Below are 22205 nucleotides of genomic sequence, written 5' to 3' on the forward strand. Positions count from 1 at the left end.
AGGAACTGTTTGACCTCTGTAATTGTTAACAAAGGCTTCTGTACCATATATAAAAAAAAAAAATTGACTCAAGTGATTAAATACTTATTTGACACAGTAATTTACAAAGAAATTGTTAAAAAAAAAAAAATCATACAATGTGATTTCCAGATTTTTCTCTCACAGTGGAAATGCACCTATGCTGAAAAGTGTATACCCCTCCATGATTTCTAAGTAAGAGAACTTGCAAAATCACAGGGTGATCAAATACTTATTGACCTCACTGTAACAATATGATTAACATTATTCACTGCACCAGCCAATGGATTAAATGTTCTGGCTGATCTGTGTATATCATAGCTATTCATAATTGCCATTAATATAAGGCTGATTTTAAAAATTATTTATTAAAACCCATTTAAGTTACATCAGTTAACTCATTTAATCCACTTACCTACACACGACCAAAACACTCTTTTGGTCCATCTCTGATCAACAATTGCCTGGTCACACTGTCCAGCTTCATCCATTTCCGTCATTCAATCACCTACCTTTTGCTTATAGAGCATTCTTGTCCTTTAACAGATTTAACAGCAGCAAAAGTGAAAGTAACTGGCTTGCATTAAACCAGCACATAAACCTGAAACATTTGGGTTAGAAAATCAAACTGTGAAAGTAAATAATTTCAAGAGCTTTTTGATAAATCATAAAACACTATGTGGTTTAAAGTATGGAGTAGGCATTATGCAAAAAAAAATTAAAAAGGAAATAAAACAATCAATTTGATAAATATTAAAACTGAGTGTCTCAAATTCCATGCTTCAACAATGTTGTGTAAAATTAGAAATATTGTTTTAGATGTATTAAATGAAAACAATGAAGATGTACAGCTATACATTGTATGAAAGGAGAACAACTAAAACGTTTAAAGCAATAAAGTGAAATACACTATTCATAAATACATGTACTTCAACTAAAACGATAAACATATTTCTATAATTAAGTAACATTCACTGTTAATATTGAGATATGATTAACACACAAAAAGGGAGTCACTGAAATTTATTTGCACTTGACTGTATACACCAGAAACTACAGAACAACCAAGAGTAATATAGAAATTAACAGTGTACAGTATTTTACCTAATAGCATACAGGACCAGAACTTGAGAATTGTATCAACTATTAACAGCTGCAAAGACAACATCTGAGAACAGCTTATGCTGGACCCAAAAGTACAAATGTATTTCAAGACATTTTTGTCCTTGTAGCGTGAGCTCCACATCAATTCTTTTTTTCTTCTGACCTTGGATCTCTCTGGCTCCTGTATTAAAATATCCTTGATTTACTTAATTGGAAGGATGAATGGATTCAGACTTGAAGTTTATGCACTCTCAAACAGATTATATAAAATGATGTTCTACATTACCTTTCTTTTTAAAGGAACTGTTTCAGCTGCAAACAAAGCAAGAAAAAGCAGGGAGTTCAAAACCCTGTACTTAAACAAAAACTGTGCAACATTTTACATATGCTATTGATTAATTACTTGTTGAGAAACTGCTCATTCTTTCAGTGGAATCTCCTTCCCTTCAAAATGAGTGCTTGTCAGTCCATCATTTCACTGGCATTACCTGCCAAAAAGTTTAAGAAGATACATGAAACATCTCAACCAAATAATATAAATGAAAAGTTTTTAGATCAATGTCTAAAACATTCGTAGGTTTCATGCACATCCCTAAACCTACTGGATGGTGGTTCTTTACAAAGAATCAAAACTGAACTCAAAGGTGTCCAAGTTCAGTTGCTCTGTAAAAGAACCTGGTGGAGGGGAGAATGAAAGATTTATAGCCTCTTCAGGATCCATTGGGTTTTGGTCATCATTTGTTCCCATAATTTCAATGTTCTCCATGATTTCTGAATTGGCTAAACAGTCCAGAGGTTCTGCTTCGTTCTTGCAATCGACTGTCTCCATGTCCATACTTCCACTATGCTCTTCTACTTTTGAGACTACAAGTGGTTCCACTTCAAGATCAAAAGCTGGTGGTTCAGACTGTGCTCCTCTGTCCTCAGATGGCTCCTCACACTTCAAGCTAGAGACCTCAGTTGAGTGTTTCGTGTTTGTATCCTCCTCGTTTGTTGTTTTTTTATCCACAGTTGTCATCAAACTTCCTAAATGAGGTTTGGAGTCTTGTTTACAGCCAACCTTATTGCCAGCACTAGAACCACTGCAGCTAGTCACAGTGCTGCTGCCATAAAAAATGCCAAATAAGTCTTTTGCTTTTGCTGTAGCCAGACTTGATTTTGGCTTGCCTGTTTTTGAAGAAGAGTAACTACTGAGGTTTTGAAGTTGAGGAGGAGGACGGACCATGACTGTTAAGTTGTGTTCCTCCTCTGGTACTCCAGGAGCAGCTACATCAGACCCGAGAGTGACCATACATTCAGCAGGGGTTTGTATGGTGACAGCATCCACCTCCTGGACTGTGGGTTTTGGAGGTGTTACAGTTGGAGTAATTGGTACAGAGACAGAAGCAGGTGTAAGACTGGATGAGTTATCACCTGGAATGTTCAACTGTACCTCCTCACCACCAATTGCCTTAGTGGTTAAATCAGCTGGCATGTCTTCATTTTCTGCTTGTTTTTTTGTCACAGTTTCAGAAGATGCGTTGCTTGCATCCATGGTTGGTACACTTACAGAGGGTGTCTCAGCAGAAACTGGTTTGTTTTGAAGTCCAGCATTAGACTTCCTCAGAATATTAGAAGGGGTCGGTAAATTAGGACGAATTTTTACCTGGTTAAAGGCTACCCATTCATGGGAAGGGGCAATAGCTGTTTTACCTGACAGTTTTATAGCAATACTCTTGGCAGCAGCCACAGACTTGGCAAAAGCCTCCTGATCCTCAGAGTCTTTACTTGATGCTGCAGCTACAGCACTCTCCTCGTCTTCCTTCATAAACTGCTCTGCAATTTTCTCGGCTTCCTTCTCCAGTGCAGTCTTTTCAGATTTTTTCCATGTGAATTTTCCGAAAGTAGGACGCAAAGTGGCCTCCTCATTCTTTTTGCGAAGTTTTGCAAGCATGGCTGGGCTTGGCCCACAAAGAACCTTAGGGAGATCAGTAAGCTTCTCAGGGTCATTCTTGGCATCTTTCAAAGAGGATTTCTCTTTCTCATCTTTGTGGCCTCCTTTTTGGTGTTGCTTTTTATCTTCTTTTTTCGCATATTTGGGCCTCTCTTCCTCATCATCATCTTCCTCCCATTTTGATTTCATAAACTTTAAGCCTTCTTCCTCCCTGTGTTTTGGTCTCCTCTCTTCCTCAGTTTCATGACCATACTTGTATTTTCTGTCATCATCCTTCCGGAACCTAGATTTCTCTTCTTCCTTCCTGTATCTATACTTCTCATTATCTTCTCTGTACCTGTAACGATTTTCTTCCTTGTATCTATATTTGTCTTCTTCAGACTTGTAGCTCTCTTCATCCCCTTTCTTCTGTTTATATCTCTCATCCTCTTCCTTTCTGTACTTGCTCCTCTCCACTTCTTCCTTTGTATATCTGGCCCTCTCCTCTTCTTCTTTTCTACCTTTGGTCCTCTCAGTCTCCTCTTTTTTACCTCTAGGTTTATTCTCTTCCTCTTTAATATGTTTTACTTTTCGTTCCTCGTCCTTGATGGATTTGGGTCTATCCTCTTCTTCGTTCTTGCATTTGGGCTTTTTTACTTGATCTTTGCTGGACTTAAAATTTTTCTGCTCATCCTGCGAGTCATCATCCTCACGCTTACGTTTGTGCTCCATTTGCTTTTTTCCACTCTCCATGCCAGCTTGGCGATCCAGTTTTCTCCGTTGTTCATAAAGAGGGTTTTCATACATTTGTTTCTGTTGAGGGAATAAAACAAACATAAGATAATCAACCTACCAAGAAATAAGAAAAAGAGATATGCTTTATTCCCAATAAATTCTCACACTAAGCATTGTAGATTTGCAAAGTTATTATTTATAAATATGCTTGATTTATTTTTTTCTGCTAGACAATTTGTGGTTTAAGGCTTGAACTTTTGCATTAAGCATTCTGTTTAAGTCTAAAAAAATAAAAATATTAAGACAAAAAAAAAAAAAGACTTCTGTCCAGGTGTGTATTCTTATTTCTAAATTAACTGAGCCTTTAAAATTATATTTAATTTTCTTGCTTTTGAGACAGTATAATTTAACTGTTATAATAACAGTAGTTTATTATATTTATATTAAATATTTATAACATATTAAAACATTATAATAAAAATATAATATATAAAACATTATATAAAAAATATATTATATATATATATATATATATATATATATATATATATATATATATAAAATATATTGGAATTTCTGCTTCTACTATGACTAGAAATTAAATAGAAATTTCTATGCAGAGAATATTATAGATATTTATTGTAAGATCTTTACTTATACTGATTTTATTTATGTTTACTTAATTGTAATAAATTAGTAGGTTTGTGAAAATTTTCTCTGATTTAATAGTTTATACCTACTACTGCTGCCAAGTAGAAAACGGTTCAACACTAAACAACAACCACCCTGTAAATTAAAAAACAAACACAAAGACATACCTTATACTTCTCGTTGTGCACATGGCATAAAACATGGGTCTCTGCGCAAATAGGGTCACCAAAAAAGTCTTTACACAGCTGGCAGAAAAATCCCCTCACAGGTAACAAAAATTCAGAGCCTACATTAGAGAAACACAGTGAGGTTTAAGGCACATACCCAGTAAGAGAGACATTAATAATTAATATTATCAATAATATTTCCCTTGCAATGCATTTGCTCCAATAATAAAAAAAAAGAAAATTAAAATTCACAACAAGCCACACCAGTTTGTTTATTTGATTGCAAAACTTCTACCTTTTGCTGGTTTGGAAATTAGTTCGCCTGTAGGGTGCTTCTTCTCACGCTCGGAATTTGATGCCCAAGGTCTGATGTAGGGATCTAAAGTCTAGAGAAAAAAAACAAATAAATTACTTATTTTAGAAAGCAACTTATAAGGTAAAGAAGAGCAACAATAAACTGCATATGACTGAATTTGAATGAAGGAGTTAAGTAAAATATACCTGTAATAAAAAGAAACACTAATGGGTATTTACCTTTCTGTGCATTTTGCTGTGCAAGTGAGTAAAAAAATCAAACATGGAACCGCTAGTAACGTTGCAATTTTTGCACCAATGGTTTCCTGCATCATAGTACTCAAATACGTCAGCTAATGAATCTGATTTGGTGCTGGCTCCTGATGCTGATGACTTGGTACTCTGGTTCAGGAAGGACAAATTACACATTAGTAGGTCCAAAAACCCAAATGAAAAAGAAAAAGCAGCAGCAGCAGGTTTTGAAAAATACACAAACAAACCCTATAGCCCTACTATTAAAGATTAACAAAGTAATCTTACCTTTATTATTAAGGCCATCTGTGCTCCGGCTGAGAGGAACAACTGCACTAGTTTTAAGCTCTAACATATAGGTCTATGTGTAAATCATCAATATTCCAGGTCACAGACAAAAAGCAGACCTCTGTAATGATGCAGAAGACTGACAGAATCGTGCCGACAATGCACCAAGTACTGCTCCTTCGTGGCCTTCAATAATATTCAAATCTTGAAGTGATGAGTGACCGTTACACATTTGAGAATCATTTTTCCAGTTTAAAGAACATTACTGTTCGTGTCAGAATTAAATGTTTGTACATCTAGTTTCTTCCTTAATTTTAACAAAAGGAAACAGTGATTTAAAAAAAATATTTCTTTAACAAAAATCACCTTAAATACACAAATGTATTGGCTTACTGCTCAGTAGAGGTGTAACGGTATGGAAACAGTTTGCAATGTACTTTTAGGTATGTTTTCAGTACAGTGAGGTGAAAATGATATTTAAGTATACAAAATTGTCTTATTAAATATATAAACTTGTAAACATAGGGGCCAAGTTGCTTACGTATAGTAACAGCACAATCTATAACAAAAAGTGCAAACATTGGTTCCTTTAAATAAGGTCTATTTAAAAACATTATTTGCACTATTTGCTACTGCTGATGGTACTGTTATCAGTTTTGTCAGTGGACCCATCTTTCTCCATTATGATATAAAATACCACTGAAACAGAAATCAACTTGGAGTGTTTCTTCCAAATCCAAGTCCTTTCCCCATTTATGGAGAGAGGTTAATCAACATGACTTTACACAGTATTGGAAATAAACAGAATAAAACTTCCTACATTTAAATGAGTGTTATACTGTATATACAATTATTAGCTTTTTAAAAATTTTGTTAGGCAGAAAAACACTGACTATACTGTTTACTTTAAAAAGAAAATATCTAAAACATTTAGTTGCGTATCATCTTGCTGACAAACGTAAAACATCCTGTATTCACTCGGATCAAAACATGCACTCAAGGTGTGTGCATCAAGGGATCGTATTGTGGTGCGAATTTGAAAATGCAAGTGCTGTAAATCATACACAGACTTCGATTTGATTGAACTTTTTGGGGAATGGCATTCAATTTGATTCGATAGCCCTAATGTTTATTGTCTGCGTTGTCAAGCAACAATATTTTTTACAGGTTTCAAAATATCAAAGCTTTTCAATTGTCATGTCTCAACTTTTTATCTTCTGTGCCACACTCCAATCCACTAGGTAACAGTATTGCAAAAAAAACCTTAAAAAAGTTATGAAAAGTACAGTAGAAGGATACTCCTGCCAAACTAAAAATGAATGTGGTTTGCATTTGCCGATCTGCAGAAAGTGTTGTGCATTTTTTAAATGAATTGGTCAGTATTAGAGAATGTTATTAAAAAGCGTAAAATCGATTCTGAATTGAAAACTGACTCAGCGAGTCATCCAATTGAATGGATTTATAAAATATTGACTAAATTACATGATCGAATGAATCACACAGCTCTAGAATACATGTACCATTACACCCGTACTGCTCAGTATGTAGAATGACATGCATTGGTTCAGCTCTATCCGTCCAAAATTACTGAGGCATTCGACGTATAAAGCTTTATCAGCAAATAAGTCACAGCTAACTTTTTTTACACAGTCAAGGCCTGGATCAGGTAGTGTTTAACCATGCAAATGTCAAAACAACGTATGCAGCGGCACAAGCATTGAAAATCATACCAAGTTGAGTTCCAATTTTGTTATTGCTTTTAAGTAATGTAAGTTTCTCATAAATCATATTTTAAAGGTTTCCCTGATTTACAACAAATCACCAACAAGCACAATAGGAACTAATTTCACCTGAAAGTAGAGGTGTGTACTGGGTTTAATAAGCCTACTGGGCACTAGACAGGAGGGGGTGCTTTTACTATATTCATCCATTTACCTACAGTAAATTTTTTAAAACATCTCTGGGGGATGTGAAAAAAACTAAATTAAGAAAAGCACAAATTCCAGTCACTGCTGTTTATTCTCATTATGCCTGCAGTGCACTGTTACTATTTAACAATTATTGCTATTTCATATAGAACTATGTAGTTAATACTTTATGTGAATCAAAGTAAAGTCATTTAACCTTAAATATGCTTTTTTATATAATTGTAAATTTTTAAAAAGTCTCAATACTTTCTTGACGATAAAACTGAAGAAACCGTAACTGCCTAAAAACAGATACTTTTTTATTAGCTGCAGTCCCTCCTAAGTTAAATTCAAATATATAAGGAAGAAAAAAAAAGGAAATAATGACGTATACTCGTTGGCAATAATAATTTGATTTTAACAGTAAATGCATCGTCATGATTTAACATTATTAAAAACATGGCTATTTATAAATAACCAACCGCCCCTATTCTTAAACTGATAAAGCTTAAATGATGATGTGAAGCCATGAGTTGAATGTTAAAATGATTAGACCATTAATTTCTATTCTTAATTTCTGGTTAAGATTCTTATTTTAAGTCAATTACTGTTCCTACACTGTAATGAAAAATTCATGCAATTTATCAAATAACCCCATGCTTCAGCTCTTGTATATAAACCAATCACGCCGGTATAATTTTGTAGCTTGTTTTAAGAATACTAGCAAACACAACTGAATATGAATTATATAGTACCTCAAAAAGTTTAAATCACTATTCTATTATGTACTGTAAATCAGGGCTGGATAAATGTTTAACTCAGGCAAATATTATGTCAAGGCTATTAACGTTTTGCACATAAGTGTCCAATAAATAAGCATGTTAAAAAAAAAAAAAAGTTAAATATTAAAAGTCAGGAATATTTAATCATTCTAGGAAATTACTATGAAGTTAATTACATAAATAAATAAATATTCAGAATATACAGTGGTGGCCAAATTTATTGAGAAAAGGCTGAAATTCAATGTTTTAATGACTTTCTAAAAATGTTTTAAACAATGACCATCGAGATAAGAATAGTGTGTTGTTTTATGCAGCGAAATTGCTCAACAATGATCAATATTTATATGAAGTTCTTTATTCTTTGAAACCTGCGGGATCTGCCTGCAGTACTCTGGTGTCACTGGCTCAGTCCATGCCTTGATTGATGCTTAATTGATTCCTGAGCATCATGTACAGAAATTCGCCAAAGAAGTTTGCCATGACCTTGTGCATTGCTATATTAAACGGATGAGACAAATATGTGGCAAGACTTTTACTTTCTGAAGCCATTTTTGTGAAGAGGTAGACACCCCTGCTTCGGAAAGTAAAAGTCCTGCCACATAGTTGTTTCATGCATTAACTGATTCAGCTCATTCTTATTAGCACAACTATTCAGTCAGACAGGCGAGAACTACTTTGTAAAACCACCTGTTTTGTGCACAGGAATAACTATAATACGCGACATACAGTGGTGTGAAAAACTATTTGCCCCCTTCCTGATTTCTTATTCATTTGCATGTTTGTCACACAAAATGTTTCTGATCATCAAACACATTTAACTATTAGTCAAAGATAACACAAGTAAATACAAAATGCAGTTTTTAAATTATAGTTTTTATTATTTGGGGAGAAAAAAAATCCAAACCTACATGGCCCTGTGTGAAAAAGTAATTGCCCCCTGAACCTAATAACTGGTTGGGCCACCCTTAGCAGCAATAACTGCAATCAAGCGTTTGCGGTAACTTGCAACGAGTCTTTTACAGCGCTCTGGAGGAATTTTGGCCCACTCATCTTTGCAGAATTGTTGTAATTCAGCTTTATTCGAGGGTTTTCTAGCATGAACCGCCTTTTTAAAGTCATGCCACAACATCTCAATAGGATTCAGGTCAGGACTTTGACTAGGCCACTCCAAAGTCTTCATTTTGTTTTTCTTCAGCCATTCAGAGGTGGATTTGCTGGTGTGTTTTGAGTCATTGTCCTGCTGCAGCACCCAAGATCGCTTCAGAGTTGACGAACAGATGGCCGGACATTCTCCTTCAGGATTTTTTGGTAGACAGTAGAATTCATGGTTCCATCTATCACAGCAAGCCTTCCAGGTCCTGAAGCAGCAAAACAACCCCAGACCATCACACTACCACCACCATATTTTACTGTATGTACTGTTACTGGTATGATGTTCTTTTTTTAAAATGCTGTGTTACTTTTACGCCAGATCTAACGGGACACGCACCTTCCAAAAAGTTCAACTTTTGTCTCGTCGGTCCACAAGGTATTTTTCCAAAAGTCTTGGCAATCATTGAGATGTTTTTTAGCAAAATTGAGGCGAGCCTTAATGTTCTTTTTGCTTAAAAGTGGTTTGCGCCTTGGAAATCTGCCATGCAGGCAGTTTTTGCCCAGTCTCTTTCTTATGGTGGAGTCGTGAACACTGACCTTAATTGAGGCAAGTGAGGCCTGCAGTTCTTTAGATGTTGTCCTGGGGTCTTTTGTGGCCTCTCGGATGAGTTGTCTCTGCGCTCTTGGGGTAATTTTGGTCGGCCGGCCACTCCTGGGAAGGTTCACCACTGTTCCATGTTTTTGCCATTTGTGGATAATGGCTCTCACTGTGGTTCGCTGGAGTCCCAAAGCTTTCAAATTGGCTTTATAACCTTTACCAGACTGATAGATCTCAATTACTTTTGTTCTCATTTGTTCCTGAATTTCTTTGGATCTTGGCATGATGTCTAGCTTTTGAGGTGCTTTTGGTCTACTTCTCTGTGTCAGGTAGCTCCTATTTAAGTGATTTCTTGATTGAAACAGGTGTGGCAGTAATCAGGCCTGGGGGTGACTACAGAAATTGAACTCAGGTGTGATAAACCACAGTTAAGTTATTTTTTAACAAGGGGGGCAATCACTTTTTCACACAGGGCCATGTAGATTTGGAGTTTTTTTTTCTCCCTAAATAATAAAACCATCACTTAAAAACTGCATTTTGTGTTCAATTATAATATCTTTGACTAATAGTTAACGGTTTTTGATGAGCAGAAACATTTAAGTGTGACAAACATGCAAAAGAATAAGAAATCAGGAAGGAGGCAAATAGTTTTTCACACCACTGTATGTTGTCTTAATATTTTGGGCCACCACTGTATAAAAAAAAAATAGAATAATTCAGAATACAGAAAAGATAGGATTTACCAGTTTCCTTTCTCTTTGGGCTTACCCACCAGCAGCAAAAAGTAAATCTACCTGAGTTGTGGTTGTGGTGGAGGCAGCCTTGGATTTCTCTGGGCTTTTGGGCTCTTTAGACTTGCTATGAGAAGGCGCATGCTCATGATCCCCAGAGCTCCTTAGGTTTTTGTGGTCCAGCCCCAGTATTGTTGCCACCTTAACAAGTTCTTCATACTTCTCCTCTGCTGCTTCGTGTTCGGTGCGCAAACTGGATATCTGGGCCATCACTTCCTCTTGAAGACGGCCAAGCTCCATAAGAATGGGATCCTTATGACCATCTTTCTCCCGCCGTTTTTTCCTTAGGAGTTCCCCTATAGTAGAGAACAATAAATTGAAAAACTAATAAATAAGTATAATTACAGAATCTCAACCATCGTATTATTTACTAAATTTGGATTAGCACAAGCACACTAACCTTGCTGCTTTCGCAGTGTCTCCAACTCTTTCATTAAATTATCTTTTTTCTTCAAACGTGTATCTCTGTCCTTCTTTAGCTTTTCAAGCTCTTCAGTTACCTAGCCAAGAAACAATATTATTTACACCTGGCTTACTTAAGCAATTATTCAAGTATGTTTGATAGCCGTATTGGCTAGCAACTAGGACTGCACGATTCTTGCTAAAATGTCAATCACAATTTTTCTCCCTGGGAATTGGGATCACGTTTCTTTCACCCTGATTCTCTTTGTTTTAACCAAAACATTTACTGCACTCAAATAAAAAATTTAATAAATAACTTGCAAGCTGTTAAACGTAAAAAGAATGTTAACAATAATAAATTAAATAACTAATAAGTAGCACCTTTGTTTTACGGATAAATCAGCCAACTAATATACTTTACCATCGCATGTATTATTTCATATGATCATTATTTTTATTAGCATATGATAAATGTCAGAAGTTATTAGATGGGTACAAATATTTTACAATGAAGAATGTATTGTTAAAGGTTTTATTGCTCGCTGTTAAGATACTTCTGTAATACAGGTTGTCCCCTACTTATGAACGAGTTCCGTTCCAGGAGCACATTTATACGTTGGATTTGTTCATAAATTCGTTAATAAGATTGACTGATTAATAGAAAATATAAGGTAATAATATGCACATTTAAAAAGAATAACCCACAACAGGAGAGGAGGAGGAGGGGGATTAGTTTGTAGGATGACTTTTTCTCTCTCTCTCACTCATACACACACGCGCGCACACACGCACGCGCAAACACACACACACACTAGAATCAACGCATTAGGTTTAATAAACTAATACAGTATTAATTAGAACTGTACAAGCCTGTCTGTCAGGCAGTAGTATATATTGTGTGTGTGTATGTGAACATGTGAGAAATTTACCTTATTCTCATAAAAATATTAGAAATGAATGCATAATATAAAGCAGCTAGTCCTGCTAAATGCAAGAACAGAAATTTAAAAGGTTTGACACATGTGCATTAAGGGACACTGACAAAAGCGGTCAATCAGAAACAGATGGTCAGAATGTATCCCGTCCCCTCCGACTTCTGATTGTTTTGTACTGTCCATTCTCTAGCACAATATCGAGTATGTCGAACAGGGACAGGTAAAGTGATCGAGTTCTGTGACTGAACCATTTGATAATCTCTGGCCTGATTGTTAAAATATTTTATTACAGTGAAAAATATTATCCAATAACATATCCATTCTTTGAACATTAAAATTTTGTGTTTAGGAATTATTCTTTAATGGAAACCTTTACACATGATTTCTCACACCGAAAGCAACTTGTTATATTCTGTCCATGCAAAATTGGACCAAAAAATTTGGACCCACTTTTTAGTTAACGCCAGTGTGGCATTTGTTAGTTGGTTTTCTGATGAAAATTCAGGGAATATCTACTAATCAGTAAATAAAGGATTTACAATATCAAAAATCTGAAAAAGTATGTTCATTTATGCACTCGTTTATGCACGTTGTTGGCTTTGGTGGTCTTTGTAGTGTTGCAATGACAATTTATATATTTATAGGGCTGCAACAACTAATCGATAAAAATCGATTAATAAAAGCGTTGTTAGCGAATTTATTAATCGATTCGTTGTGTCGAGCGACGCGGAGACATTTGATTATTTAAAAAAAAAACCTTCATTTGAGCGCGGAGCGGAACGAACACACTCGGTCTCGCACACTGATGCTAGCAGAGTTCGGCACCTCATAGACATAGATTAAAAAAACTATAAAAAACGAATACGAGCAGAGGTAGAGAAAAGATTCATAGCGGAGGCTGCTGGGTCTTAGTGCGTCTCTTACTGGTATAATCAACAACCGTTCATGCGTGTACTGTTTACTATAACACTACACTGTGACCTTGTGTGTGTGTGTGTGTAAAACATGTTTTATTTTGTGTCTGTATGCATGTGTGTACAGCGCTCGTTTAAAGCTCTCTCTCTGCTCAAGGCTTAGCCTGCTCTTTGGCTGCTGTATGTGCGCGCGTGATTGGACACCGTTCCTCAGACACACAGACCCCTCCTACTTTTACCTTCACAGACACACGCTTTCTCTCTGCTTTACACAGAAACGCTGCTCTGTCGCGATTCAAGGTTCCACTGGATATATTTGGCAAACGTAAAGCATACATGTCTATGTTTTTTGTGTTAGTCCATTTTTTTTATTATTATTATAACAGCTCAAGGAGCAACATGTTTGTGTTTTAGTTCTGTTTTCTAATAAATAGTTAGAAATAAATGGTTTTCTTGTTTTTTTTGGGCTTTATCCGATTAATCGGAAAAATAATCGTCAGATTATTCGATTATTAAAATAACCGTTTGTTGCAGCCCTTTGTTGTTGCGGCCTGCCATGCAAAGACATTTAGTTACATTTGTGCAGTTTGACTAGAGTGGCATTTTCTATGTCTGAAAGACATTCTAATAAATAATTCTTTTAGTTACCTTTAGCTTTTGATTGGCATTATTTGTTTCGTCAGTTACCCTCCTCTGGTTTCCACTGCAGGCAATTGTCATGGTCTGTAGTGGGTCCATCTTTGAGCCTATGGAATTAAATAAATACATACACACACAATAAATATACATATACACACACACAAGCACACATACACGCACACACACACACACATAGCAAAGAAGCAGGTGAAAAATTGGCCACCTTTTTTATCCATACCTTGAGCTGCATTTGCATCGGTGTTGATTACTTTCAGGAAGGGTCGCTCTATGACGGGGGAACTGTAATCGTTCATGGGAGCTTGTGGTGGCAGTGGCATATTAGGGGGTGGGTACATAGGCCAGGTTTGGGGCATATATGGCATGTAGTTCCCATAAGGATCATAACCAGGTGGAGGGTAGTTGGGGGGCATGATTCCACGTGTGTGTGGCTGTGGATAGGGAGGCATCGGATGGGCAGCGTGAGCTGGGAAATTATTTGTTCCAGGATTTACAACTTCAGGAGGCAGGGGACCCGTGTTAGTCCACAAGTTATCTTCTGGTTTAGTGACAGGCCGAACGTCCCTCTGACTCTGACTGTCTGATCGCGATGAACACCTCTCAAGAGGAACAGACCTCTTCCTGCTACGATTAGAGATGCGCTCAAAGCTGCTTCTTCGACTCCGACTGCTTCCCCTGCTCGTACTCCTGCTGCTGCTCCTGCTTCTGCTGTTGCTACTGGAACTCCTGGTGTGGCTACGGCGTCTCCGGTCAGACTGTTGCCTTTTGACAGATGACGCTTTAGGATTCTTACCTTGTAGGCGCTCTTGCGTCCTGGCAGCCATCTTGCTGATCTCAGCTACTCCCAAGTCAAGACCAATAGTCTTAAGGAGATCTTGTATCTTCTCATATTCTTCCACTTCCGCCCTCACTTGCGCTTCATGAGACCCAGCTATCTGTGGGTTGCTCTGAAGATCCTTATCCAGTTGTTGCCCAGGTGAGGCTGACGGATACTGAATATCCCTATATTTGCTCTGTTTAGTCATTTGACTTTCATCTTGTTCAGGATGTCCATGACTGTAAGAACGTCCATATTCTTTCTTGTGTAAATCATGTACAACTCCAGTCTTTGATTCATGATACAACACATCAGGTCCAGTTTTCTCATAGGCATCCAGTAAGCTACATTTTTCAGATCTAGGCGTTTCGGTTTTAGCTGCTTTCTCTTCATCTTCTTCATCCCCATACAGGAACTTCTCTTCATCTTCAATATCTACAAAGCTTTTCTTTTTGTCTGGTGGTTGGCCTACTGACTCTGTCATTACACTGAGGAGCTGAGTCAGGTCTGAATTATCCTGGGTGCTACTTTCATGAGGAAGGGGGAACCCATGCCCACTCTCTTTTGCAGGCTGTAGTTTGCTTAAGAGCTCTTCAAGGGCACTGGCATTAGAATTTCGAGCCAACACTGATGCCAGTAAGTCTGGGTCCATGCTTTTAGTTACTGCACATAGTAATTCTTCAGCATCCTTTGAAAGACCAATGCCTTGTGGCGATTCGGTACTCTAAAAAAGTGTAATAACAGTTTAATTAGAAATTAAATTAGAAAAATTATCTAAAACAGACTCCCAGAAATTCCAAATTAATTTGTAAAGATAGGGAAAAATTGGTTCAGTTATTAATCACAATTTTTTTTTGTTGCCAATTCATACAACTCTACATTGACTCCAAAATTGTTATTAGGTTTGTAACAAAGTAATGAAGTAGTCTGTAAATGACTAAAGTTCGTAACAAAGATACCAGTCGACCAGCCAGTGACTGAAACCGGCTGTTTTTCTCCATGGCCAGCTGTCCTGGAGAATAGGACTGATTAAATAGGACATACTGTAACTGATTCTGTGCCCAGTGTACGTGCTTCTGAGTGGTGCAACAATTGTTTATGGTAATAAAAATTGTGCATGTTAAAAAGCGTCCGACTTGACTGTTTTTCCCCAAACTCTGCAAACAAATTAGTTAAAAAACCCACTAATTACACAGTTTTACACCAGTCTCAAAACACCATGTTCTCTCATTGTTTCAAAACATGCGCATTAGAAGCTGCGCATGACAGCATCCTTACAACTGGTTAACACATGCTCCAGACTTTAGAGGCATTTAATACGGTAAAAAAGTTACTTTATTAACCTACAAGTGGTACACTCTAAACTATTCCCAAACTGGCATCATATGCGACAGGAATAAACTATTTGCTAAATTTGTTGAGAAATAGAAAATACTGTCCATGAGAAAGTTACATGCTGCTCTGTAAAAGATTTTTTTCTTTTTGTTTAATTTAATGTAAATATTAGACTCTTATACTTGAAGTTACTTGGTCTTGTTAAAATTTATATTGATTAAATAAAAAAATACAAGGGTGGTTTTAAGTAAGAAAGCTATTATAAAAAAGGGCTTTATTCAAATATTCAAGCTTTCAATAAAACCTATGGTATAAAACCTACAATATTACATTTTTTCTTTTCTTTAAAAGGTTCAAGGTCTAAAAAATTCTAACAATTTTTTTAATAATTATATCGAAATAGGATATTTATAAAATTGTAATAAGGAATCGCAATATTAATCGAATCGGCACCTGGGTATCATCATATTGTATCGCGTGATGACTGGCGATACTCACCCTAACAATTTGTATTTCTAAATTATGTGTAACTAACCTTTTACAAATTCAATAAAATTATCAGCTTATAATCAAAGTAAATTAGTGTGCGAGTCTTTGTGCACTAAAATGGACCCCAACACACCAGGTCCAGTTTTCTCATAGGCATCCAATAAGCTACATTTTTCAGATTTACTGCCCCTGAGAGTCCCCCAGAATAAGCTCCAGGCTTCCCATGACCCTGTACAGGGTAATTAGTATAGAGAATGAGTAAGTATCAAATCATGCCTACCTGACCAATCATAGGAGATTCAGTTTCAGAGGAGTCAACTCTCTTTTTTAAGATAGACTTAGTGGGCATCGTCAGCATGTCCTCCAGTTCTTTACGTCTGCGAGCCTTTTCAAGCTCTCTGAAGTCTTCATTATCTCTCTTGCCGTTTCTGCTGCTACTGCTACAGCTACTGCTGCCACTGCGGCTTCGGCCCCTGCTTCGGCTGCGTCCCCTGCTCCAGCTGCGTCCCCTACTTCGGCTCCTTTTCCTGCTCCGACTCCGCCCCCTGCTCCGGCTCCTGCTGTGCGGTCTACTTTTGCTCCTCGCCCTGCTTCTTGCTCTACTCCTTCCCCTGCTCCGGCTCCTACTCTTACTCCTGCTGCGTGGTCTGCTACGTCCTCGGCTCAGTGCCCTGCTACGACTTATTGCACGACTGCGGCTTCTGCTACGAGGGCGACTTCTGCTCTGAATCCTATCTGGACTGCGGCTCCATCCCCTGTTCCTATGACGGCTATGACTGTACCTGCTTGAACCTCGCTCATCATGGGCCTCATATCTTGACTGCTTTGGAGAATAATCTCTGTGGAGGAGGGGAACAAAAAACAAAACAAAAAAAAAAACAGGCTGCTTATGCTGTTTCTCCAACTGTGTAAGCTCACTGATTTCCAAACCAGTGGTGCTCTACATTCTTAGTAAAGGGTTACAGGAGATAAAATTCACAGGAGATGAATGGTACCTTTTAAATATATTCAGCAAGTAAAATCACCAGCCACTGACTCAGCCTCACACTTTACCCCATTGGATCACTATACTTATTTCACACCTTATAGAAAATGTACAAAAAAAAGTCACAATTCCAATGCATCCAGGGCTTTCTCCAAGCAGTACATTGGTAAGCTGGGTGGAATTTTCATCATCTTCCCACTTTCTGGAAGGCGCACACTCAGGGTGCGCTGCTAGCCCTTTATACATATACACAATGTTGTTGCAGCCATGAATTTTACACCATGGTAGTTATGCCTTAAAATCCTTTGTTACATTTACAGAAATAAAGTTAATATTAATTAAATAAACTTGCTCATTTCAGTCATTTATGATCACTGTGTCTTTACAGCAACTTGTATGCTATTTTCCATAATTTAGATAATGACTCTCAAGGGTTAAATTTGCAATGCAAAAATATTAAGTATTCCCAGTAAAAATATTCAGTTCTTTTTATACATTCTTCATATTCACAACTTTTCCAGTTAATATCAGGTGTTTGTTTATATTGAGCAAGCACTGTATTAGTATCTAATTTTGAAGTATGTTATTAAATCCGCCACATAACTGTTAAGAAGGTTGCCTTTACTCAACATTTTGATTTTACTTATACTGCAAGTTAAAAGTTATCCTAAGTATCTTCTGAGACTAGTTTTTCAGTTCTGTAATGTATAAAACATAAATCAATAATTGAAAGAGCTAGTCTTGACCAATATACAGACAAAACCTTTCTTTTTTTTATATAGAAGACATTACCTGGCATAGGGAACCTCTGCTCCAGCGCCCTGGGATAAGCCCGTCAACTCGTTGCCCACAGTTATAACAAGACTATGGTCAGTGGGGAGACCACCATGTGGGGGTGAAGGGGTATATCTCTGTGGAAAAGTAAGGATGCAAATAATAAAAATGTATTTGTTTGTCTGAAATGGTCTGTAAACTCTCAGACTGCTAATTACTAAGCTCAATTTTTTTTATAAGCAACTTGCTACAAATCTTTTCTCTGATATGCACTGTTGACAGCTACAGGACAAGTTATGGAATACTCCCTGGTGTACAGACTTTAGTGTTTTCTCTGCTCCAACACGCCCACATCAGCACAGAAAGGGTTGTTAATAAGCTGATTAATGGAATTGTGTGTGATTATAGAAGCAAAGAGATAAAAAAAAAAAAAAACTAAATGTGCAGAGCAGGGGTACTTCAGGACCAGAACCTATGTATGATCTATTAAAGAACAACATACAGTAGTGTCATACAAGCACATTATGTAACTTGCGTTGTAGACACTCATCATCTATACCGCTTTATCAGAAAACTTAGGGCACAAGGTGATGTACATGGGGATGGGGTGCCAGTCCATCCCAGGGAATTCACACTAATCACTAAAGGCAATTTGGGAACACCAATTAGCCTGACCTGCATGTCTTTGGACTATGGGAGGGAACCACCAGGCAGGGGAGAACATGCAAACCCGAAGCGGGAATCGAACCCGGACCCTGGACGTGCAAGGTGACAGTGCTAACCACTAAGCCACCGACCGAGCTATCGATCCTCCAATAAACCAGAACGGAAGACCCCCAGGATGCAACAGTCAATACATCACGTCATCACGCAGGCAACTCAGTGCTACTACGTTCAAAGAAAGTGTAGTAGTAAATTATTGAGCCTACATGTCCGTAGTCTCTGGGAGGCCCGTCGCCTCTCCCCGGTGATGAGTAGCGCCTCCTCGGATGCTCCGGGTTCCGACGGTAGCCATGCGGATAGCCGTTACTGCCTCGCGCGTGCTCACTGCTGTACGGAGCGCTAGAAAACGAGCTCGCAGGAGGCGGGCCGCGAGGAGCGAAGCCGCGAGACGCTGCGGGAGGATACGCTCCTCGGTGCGGCCTAGGGCCTCGGTACATACCGCCAGCCGCCCGGTTCCGTAGAAAGCAGTTTCAGATCCGGGAACTTCTTTATTTCTTAACTATTTAATGCGTTTTACTTCCGCACACACAGCATTTCACACTCAAACTCAATAAATATAAACATCAACACTCGCAACCAAACCGTGCTGAATCTACTTCCTGCACCACTATTCGGTTACGCGAACAGGAAATGACGTTTTTTTTTCTACCAATCACATTTTTTTCATTTTCTCTCTCATTGTTTACCGGTCTGTGTGCAGCTTAACGTATTTAAGAGTGCAAAAACATCAAAATACTATTCTTCTAATCCACGGATTGCCCCCCCTACATAATCTCTATCAAATATATTAGGACATAAATTCATATTATTATTATCATCAAATATTTTATTACTACTATAATTAACCATAGGCACGTGACAGCCGTCGAGACCATTAATACAAATTCTCATATAATGTTTATTTTGTGGCACATTTATTTTGCAGGGATTTGTCATGTAATACAATGTTTACACTAAATAAATATTGTTTATGATAAAAAAATTTGAAGAAACGATTTGTATTATAAAATAAGCTATATATATATATATATATATATATATATATATATATATATATATATATATTTCCCCTTCCATTTTACAAACATAAGTTTTATGTTTGTAAAATGGTATTCAGTATATTATATTTAACAGTTTAAGGGTTGACTCTGAACAACTAAGCATTTATTTAAAGGTGTTTCTGCTTATGTAAACCCACAACAATAGTCGATTTACATTGCCTGGCACAAAAAAAAAGTTTTCATAAGGGTCAAATTATTGGGCTGCATCAAGCGAAGAAAACAACTTTAAAATGACTGGAACTTGGTTAAGAATCAACGCATTATCAAAACCTGGAAGGATAATGCTGAACTGTCAACTATGTGGAAGAAATCTGGTCGGTGAAAAAAATCATAAACGGTAATCACTTAAACACTTGCAGTTGCATGGTCAAAAATCAACAGTAAAGGTCATAGCTATGTTTATTACCATTTTCATCCACACAATGAGAAAAAAATCGTCAATTTGGGCCCAGGTTATCACATCAATTGAATATTTTTTCACTGATGGCACAGGCATGTTTCAAGGCTCAAATTGTTAAAGAGTGGTTCTGGGAGTCATCAGCAAGCAGACATGTGGGCAAACAAGCAAAGCCCTGGGTCTCTATTGTCTAAGTGTCTTAGAATCCATCCTAAGTGGCTAAAAATTCTCAGAGTGACACAATTCTAGTCATACTTTTAGGAGCTGTTGGTCTTTTGGCCGATTCCGGCAAGAGGTTGCCACAGCAAATTATCCGATCCGCACAACAACTTGGCACAGGTTTTTCGCCGGATGCCCTTTCTAATGCAACTCTCTCATTTTCTCCGGGCTTGGGACCGGCACTGCATCCAATGGCTGGGAATCAAACTGGGGCCTTCTGCATAGCAGGCCAAACACCTACCACTGAGCCACCAGTGGAGTAAGAGCGAGTAATCAACATTTTTTAAATAAAAATTACTCCTATCCTAACCCAAAATGTAGGAGAGTTCCAGGGGTATAACAGGTTGGGAGTAGTGACAAAATGGCATTTCTCCTTAGGCCAGTCAATGTGTTCTTTGGTAAACTGTTATCTCTTTAGCACATGTCTTTTTTTCAACAACGGGACTTTGCAAAACTTCTTGCTGATAGCCTGGCTTCACATAGCCATCTTTTAATAGTAACAGTACAGGTAACTTACAGGTACAGGTTAACTTATAAAAGTTATTTTATCACTGATAAAAGTCATTTATTTACTCTTATAAGAAAATAAGAGGAGTATTTAAAAATACTAAACAATTACAATTATAAATAAATAATTACAACATCAAAAGAGTTAAAAGTATAACATACAAGACTATTCATGTATAGGTCTCTTAGAACAGTCAAATACACTCCATTCATTTTTAGAATTTTTAATAATTGTGCAATTCAGAAATGTTAAATTATATAAACCTTTATTTACACTGTAAAAAAAAATCAATTGTCATCCCTTCAAAATAAGTACATAAGAAACAGAGAATGTTATTTTCTTCAGACATTCATACACATTTACTGTTACATTCCTTTAGTAAAAAAGAAAAAATCCCACTGGACATTAACTTATTTAAGTCCTTACTTCACCTTTTTTTCCAATTTGATTCCAGAATTCAGTTGATTGTCAGGTCAGTGTGTATTTGCTGTCCATCAGATGTCCCAAGCAAACAAGCATACAAACTCTAGGAGTTTTAAGTGTATGCCAGATGCAGTTTGCTGTGTGTGGGTGGGTGGTATGGGGGGAAGAAAGGCACTATATAGAGATTAAACTGGTATTTAAATTCTAATAAACATTTATCACATACTTTCATTACAGCCTCTCCAGTAGGAAGCACACAACAACTTATGAACATAGAAGTATTTACATAGCAGTAAACAAGTATATTGCTAGAAAGATCTGTACAAAGATGTGAACATAAAGAATTTGGCACTTAGCACATAACAAAGAAGCCTCATTGATTGAATGTATAGTCTTACAATGGATTCAAATTACCTTAATCATTCTATAATGATTACAATACTCCAAAAATGACAAAGTACAAACAGATGTTTGGAGTGTTTTATTAATAATAATAAAAAAGATAAAATATGTAATTTCCAAAAGTATTCAGACCCATCACTTAGTATTTGGTCAAAGTGCCTTTGTCAAGAATAACAGTCCTATATCTGCTTACAAAAGAAGCTACAAGTCATTTCTCTTGGCAGAGTTGTTCCAACAAGGCTCAATCAGGTTAAATGGGCAGCGCCGGTGCACAGCCATTTGCAGTTTCTCCGGAGATGCTTAAATGAGTTCCAATCCAGACTCCTTTTTTATTGCCAGTATGTTTTGGGTCGTTGTCTGAAATGTAACCCGTCAGCCCAGAGGATCCTGAGAACTCCGCACAAAGCTTTCACTCAGGATAGCTCTATTTTTCTCTCTATTTATTTTCACGCAATACTGACTAATCTCTCAGTCCCAGAAAAAACATTCTGACAGGATTCCACAAGCACCACTGTGTTTGACTCTTGGTATGGCTTATCAAGTTTATGCACAGTGCCTGTTTCCAAATATGTC

At 37.1% G+C, this 22205-nt stretch overlaps 1 protein-coding gene across 8 annotated transcripts; it reads right to left on the reverse strand.

The window, feature by feature from the left end:
- Positions 1-1026: 1026 nt before the first annotated feature.
- Positions 1027-19231, reverse strand: znf318 (zinc finger protein 318). Of its 8 annotated transcripts, none has more exons than XR_008360984.1 (14): positions 18829-19231; positions 17918-18036; positions 16421-16979; positions 13720-15040; positions 13491-13588; positions 10992-11091; positions 10595-10887; positions 5122-5283; positions 4883-4973; positions 4588-4706; positions 1725-3847; positions 1526-1610; positions 1409-1434; positions 1027-1303 (listed from the first exon to the last, which is right to left on the reverse strand). XR_008360984.1 is itself a non-coding variant. In XM_053501922.1 (12 exons), the coding sequence occupies exons 1-11, from the start codon at positions 19057-19059 to the stop codon at positions 1739-1741; spliced, it is 5202 nt and encodes a 1733-aa protein (XP_053357897.1). In that variant the 5' UTR covers positions 19060-19231; the 3' UTR covers positions 1027-1610; positions 1725-1738. The 8 variants fall into 8 exon arrangements, 3 of the variants coding, with proteins under 3 accessions (XP_053357897.1, XP_053357898.1, XP_053357896.1); XR_008360985.1 differs by having other exon boundaries at positions 1721-3847; XR_008360982.1 differs by having other exon boundaries at positions 1027-1434.
- Positions 19232-22205: the final 2974 nt, after the last annotated feature.

The sequence above is a fragment of the Clarias gariepinus genome, chromosome 8 (genome assembly GCF_024256425.1).
Source record: "Clarias gariepinus isolate MV-2021 ecotype Netherlands chromosome 8, CGAR_prim_01v2, whole genome shotgun sequence".
Taxonomy (NCBI): Eukaryota; Metazoa; Chordata; class Actinopteri; order Siluriformes; family Clariidae; genus Clarias; species Clarias gariepinus.

Coding starts and splice junctions, on each gene's coding strand:
- znf318 (XM_053501922.1), bottom strand. CDS start 19,059: ATGTACCGAGGCCCTAGGCCGCACCGAGGAGCGTATCCTCCCGCAGCG. Junction 15,041..16,420: donor AATCTCCTATGATTGGTCAG/GTAGGCATGATT, acceptor ACACTTTTTTAG/AGTACCGAATCGCCACAAGG. Junction 10,888..10,991: donor GACACTGCGAAAGCAGCAAG/GTTAGTGTGCTT, acceptor TCTCTACTATAG/GGGAACTCCTAAGGAAAAAA.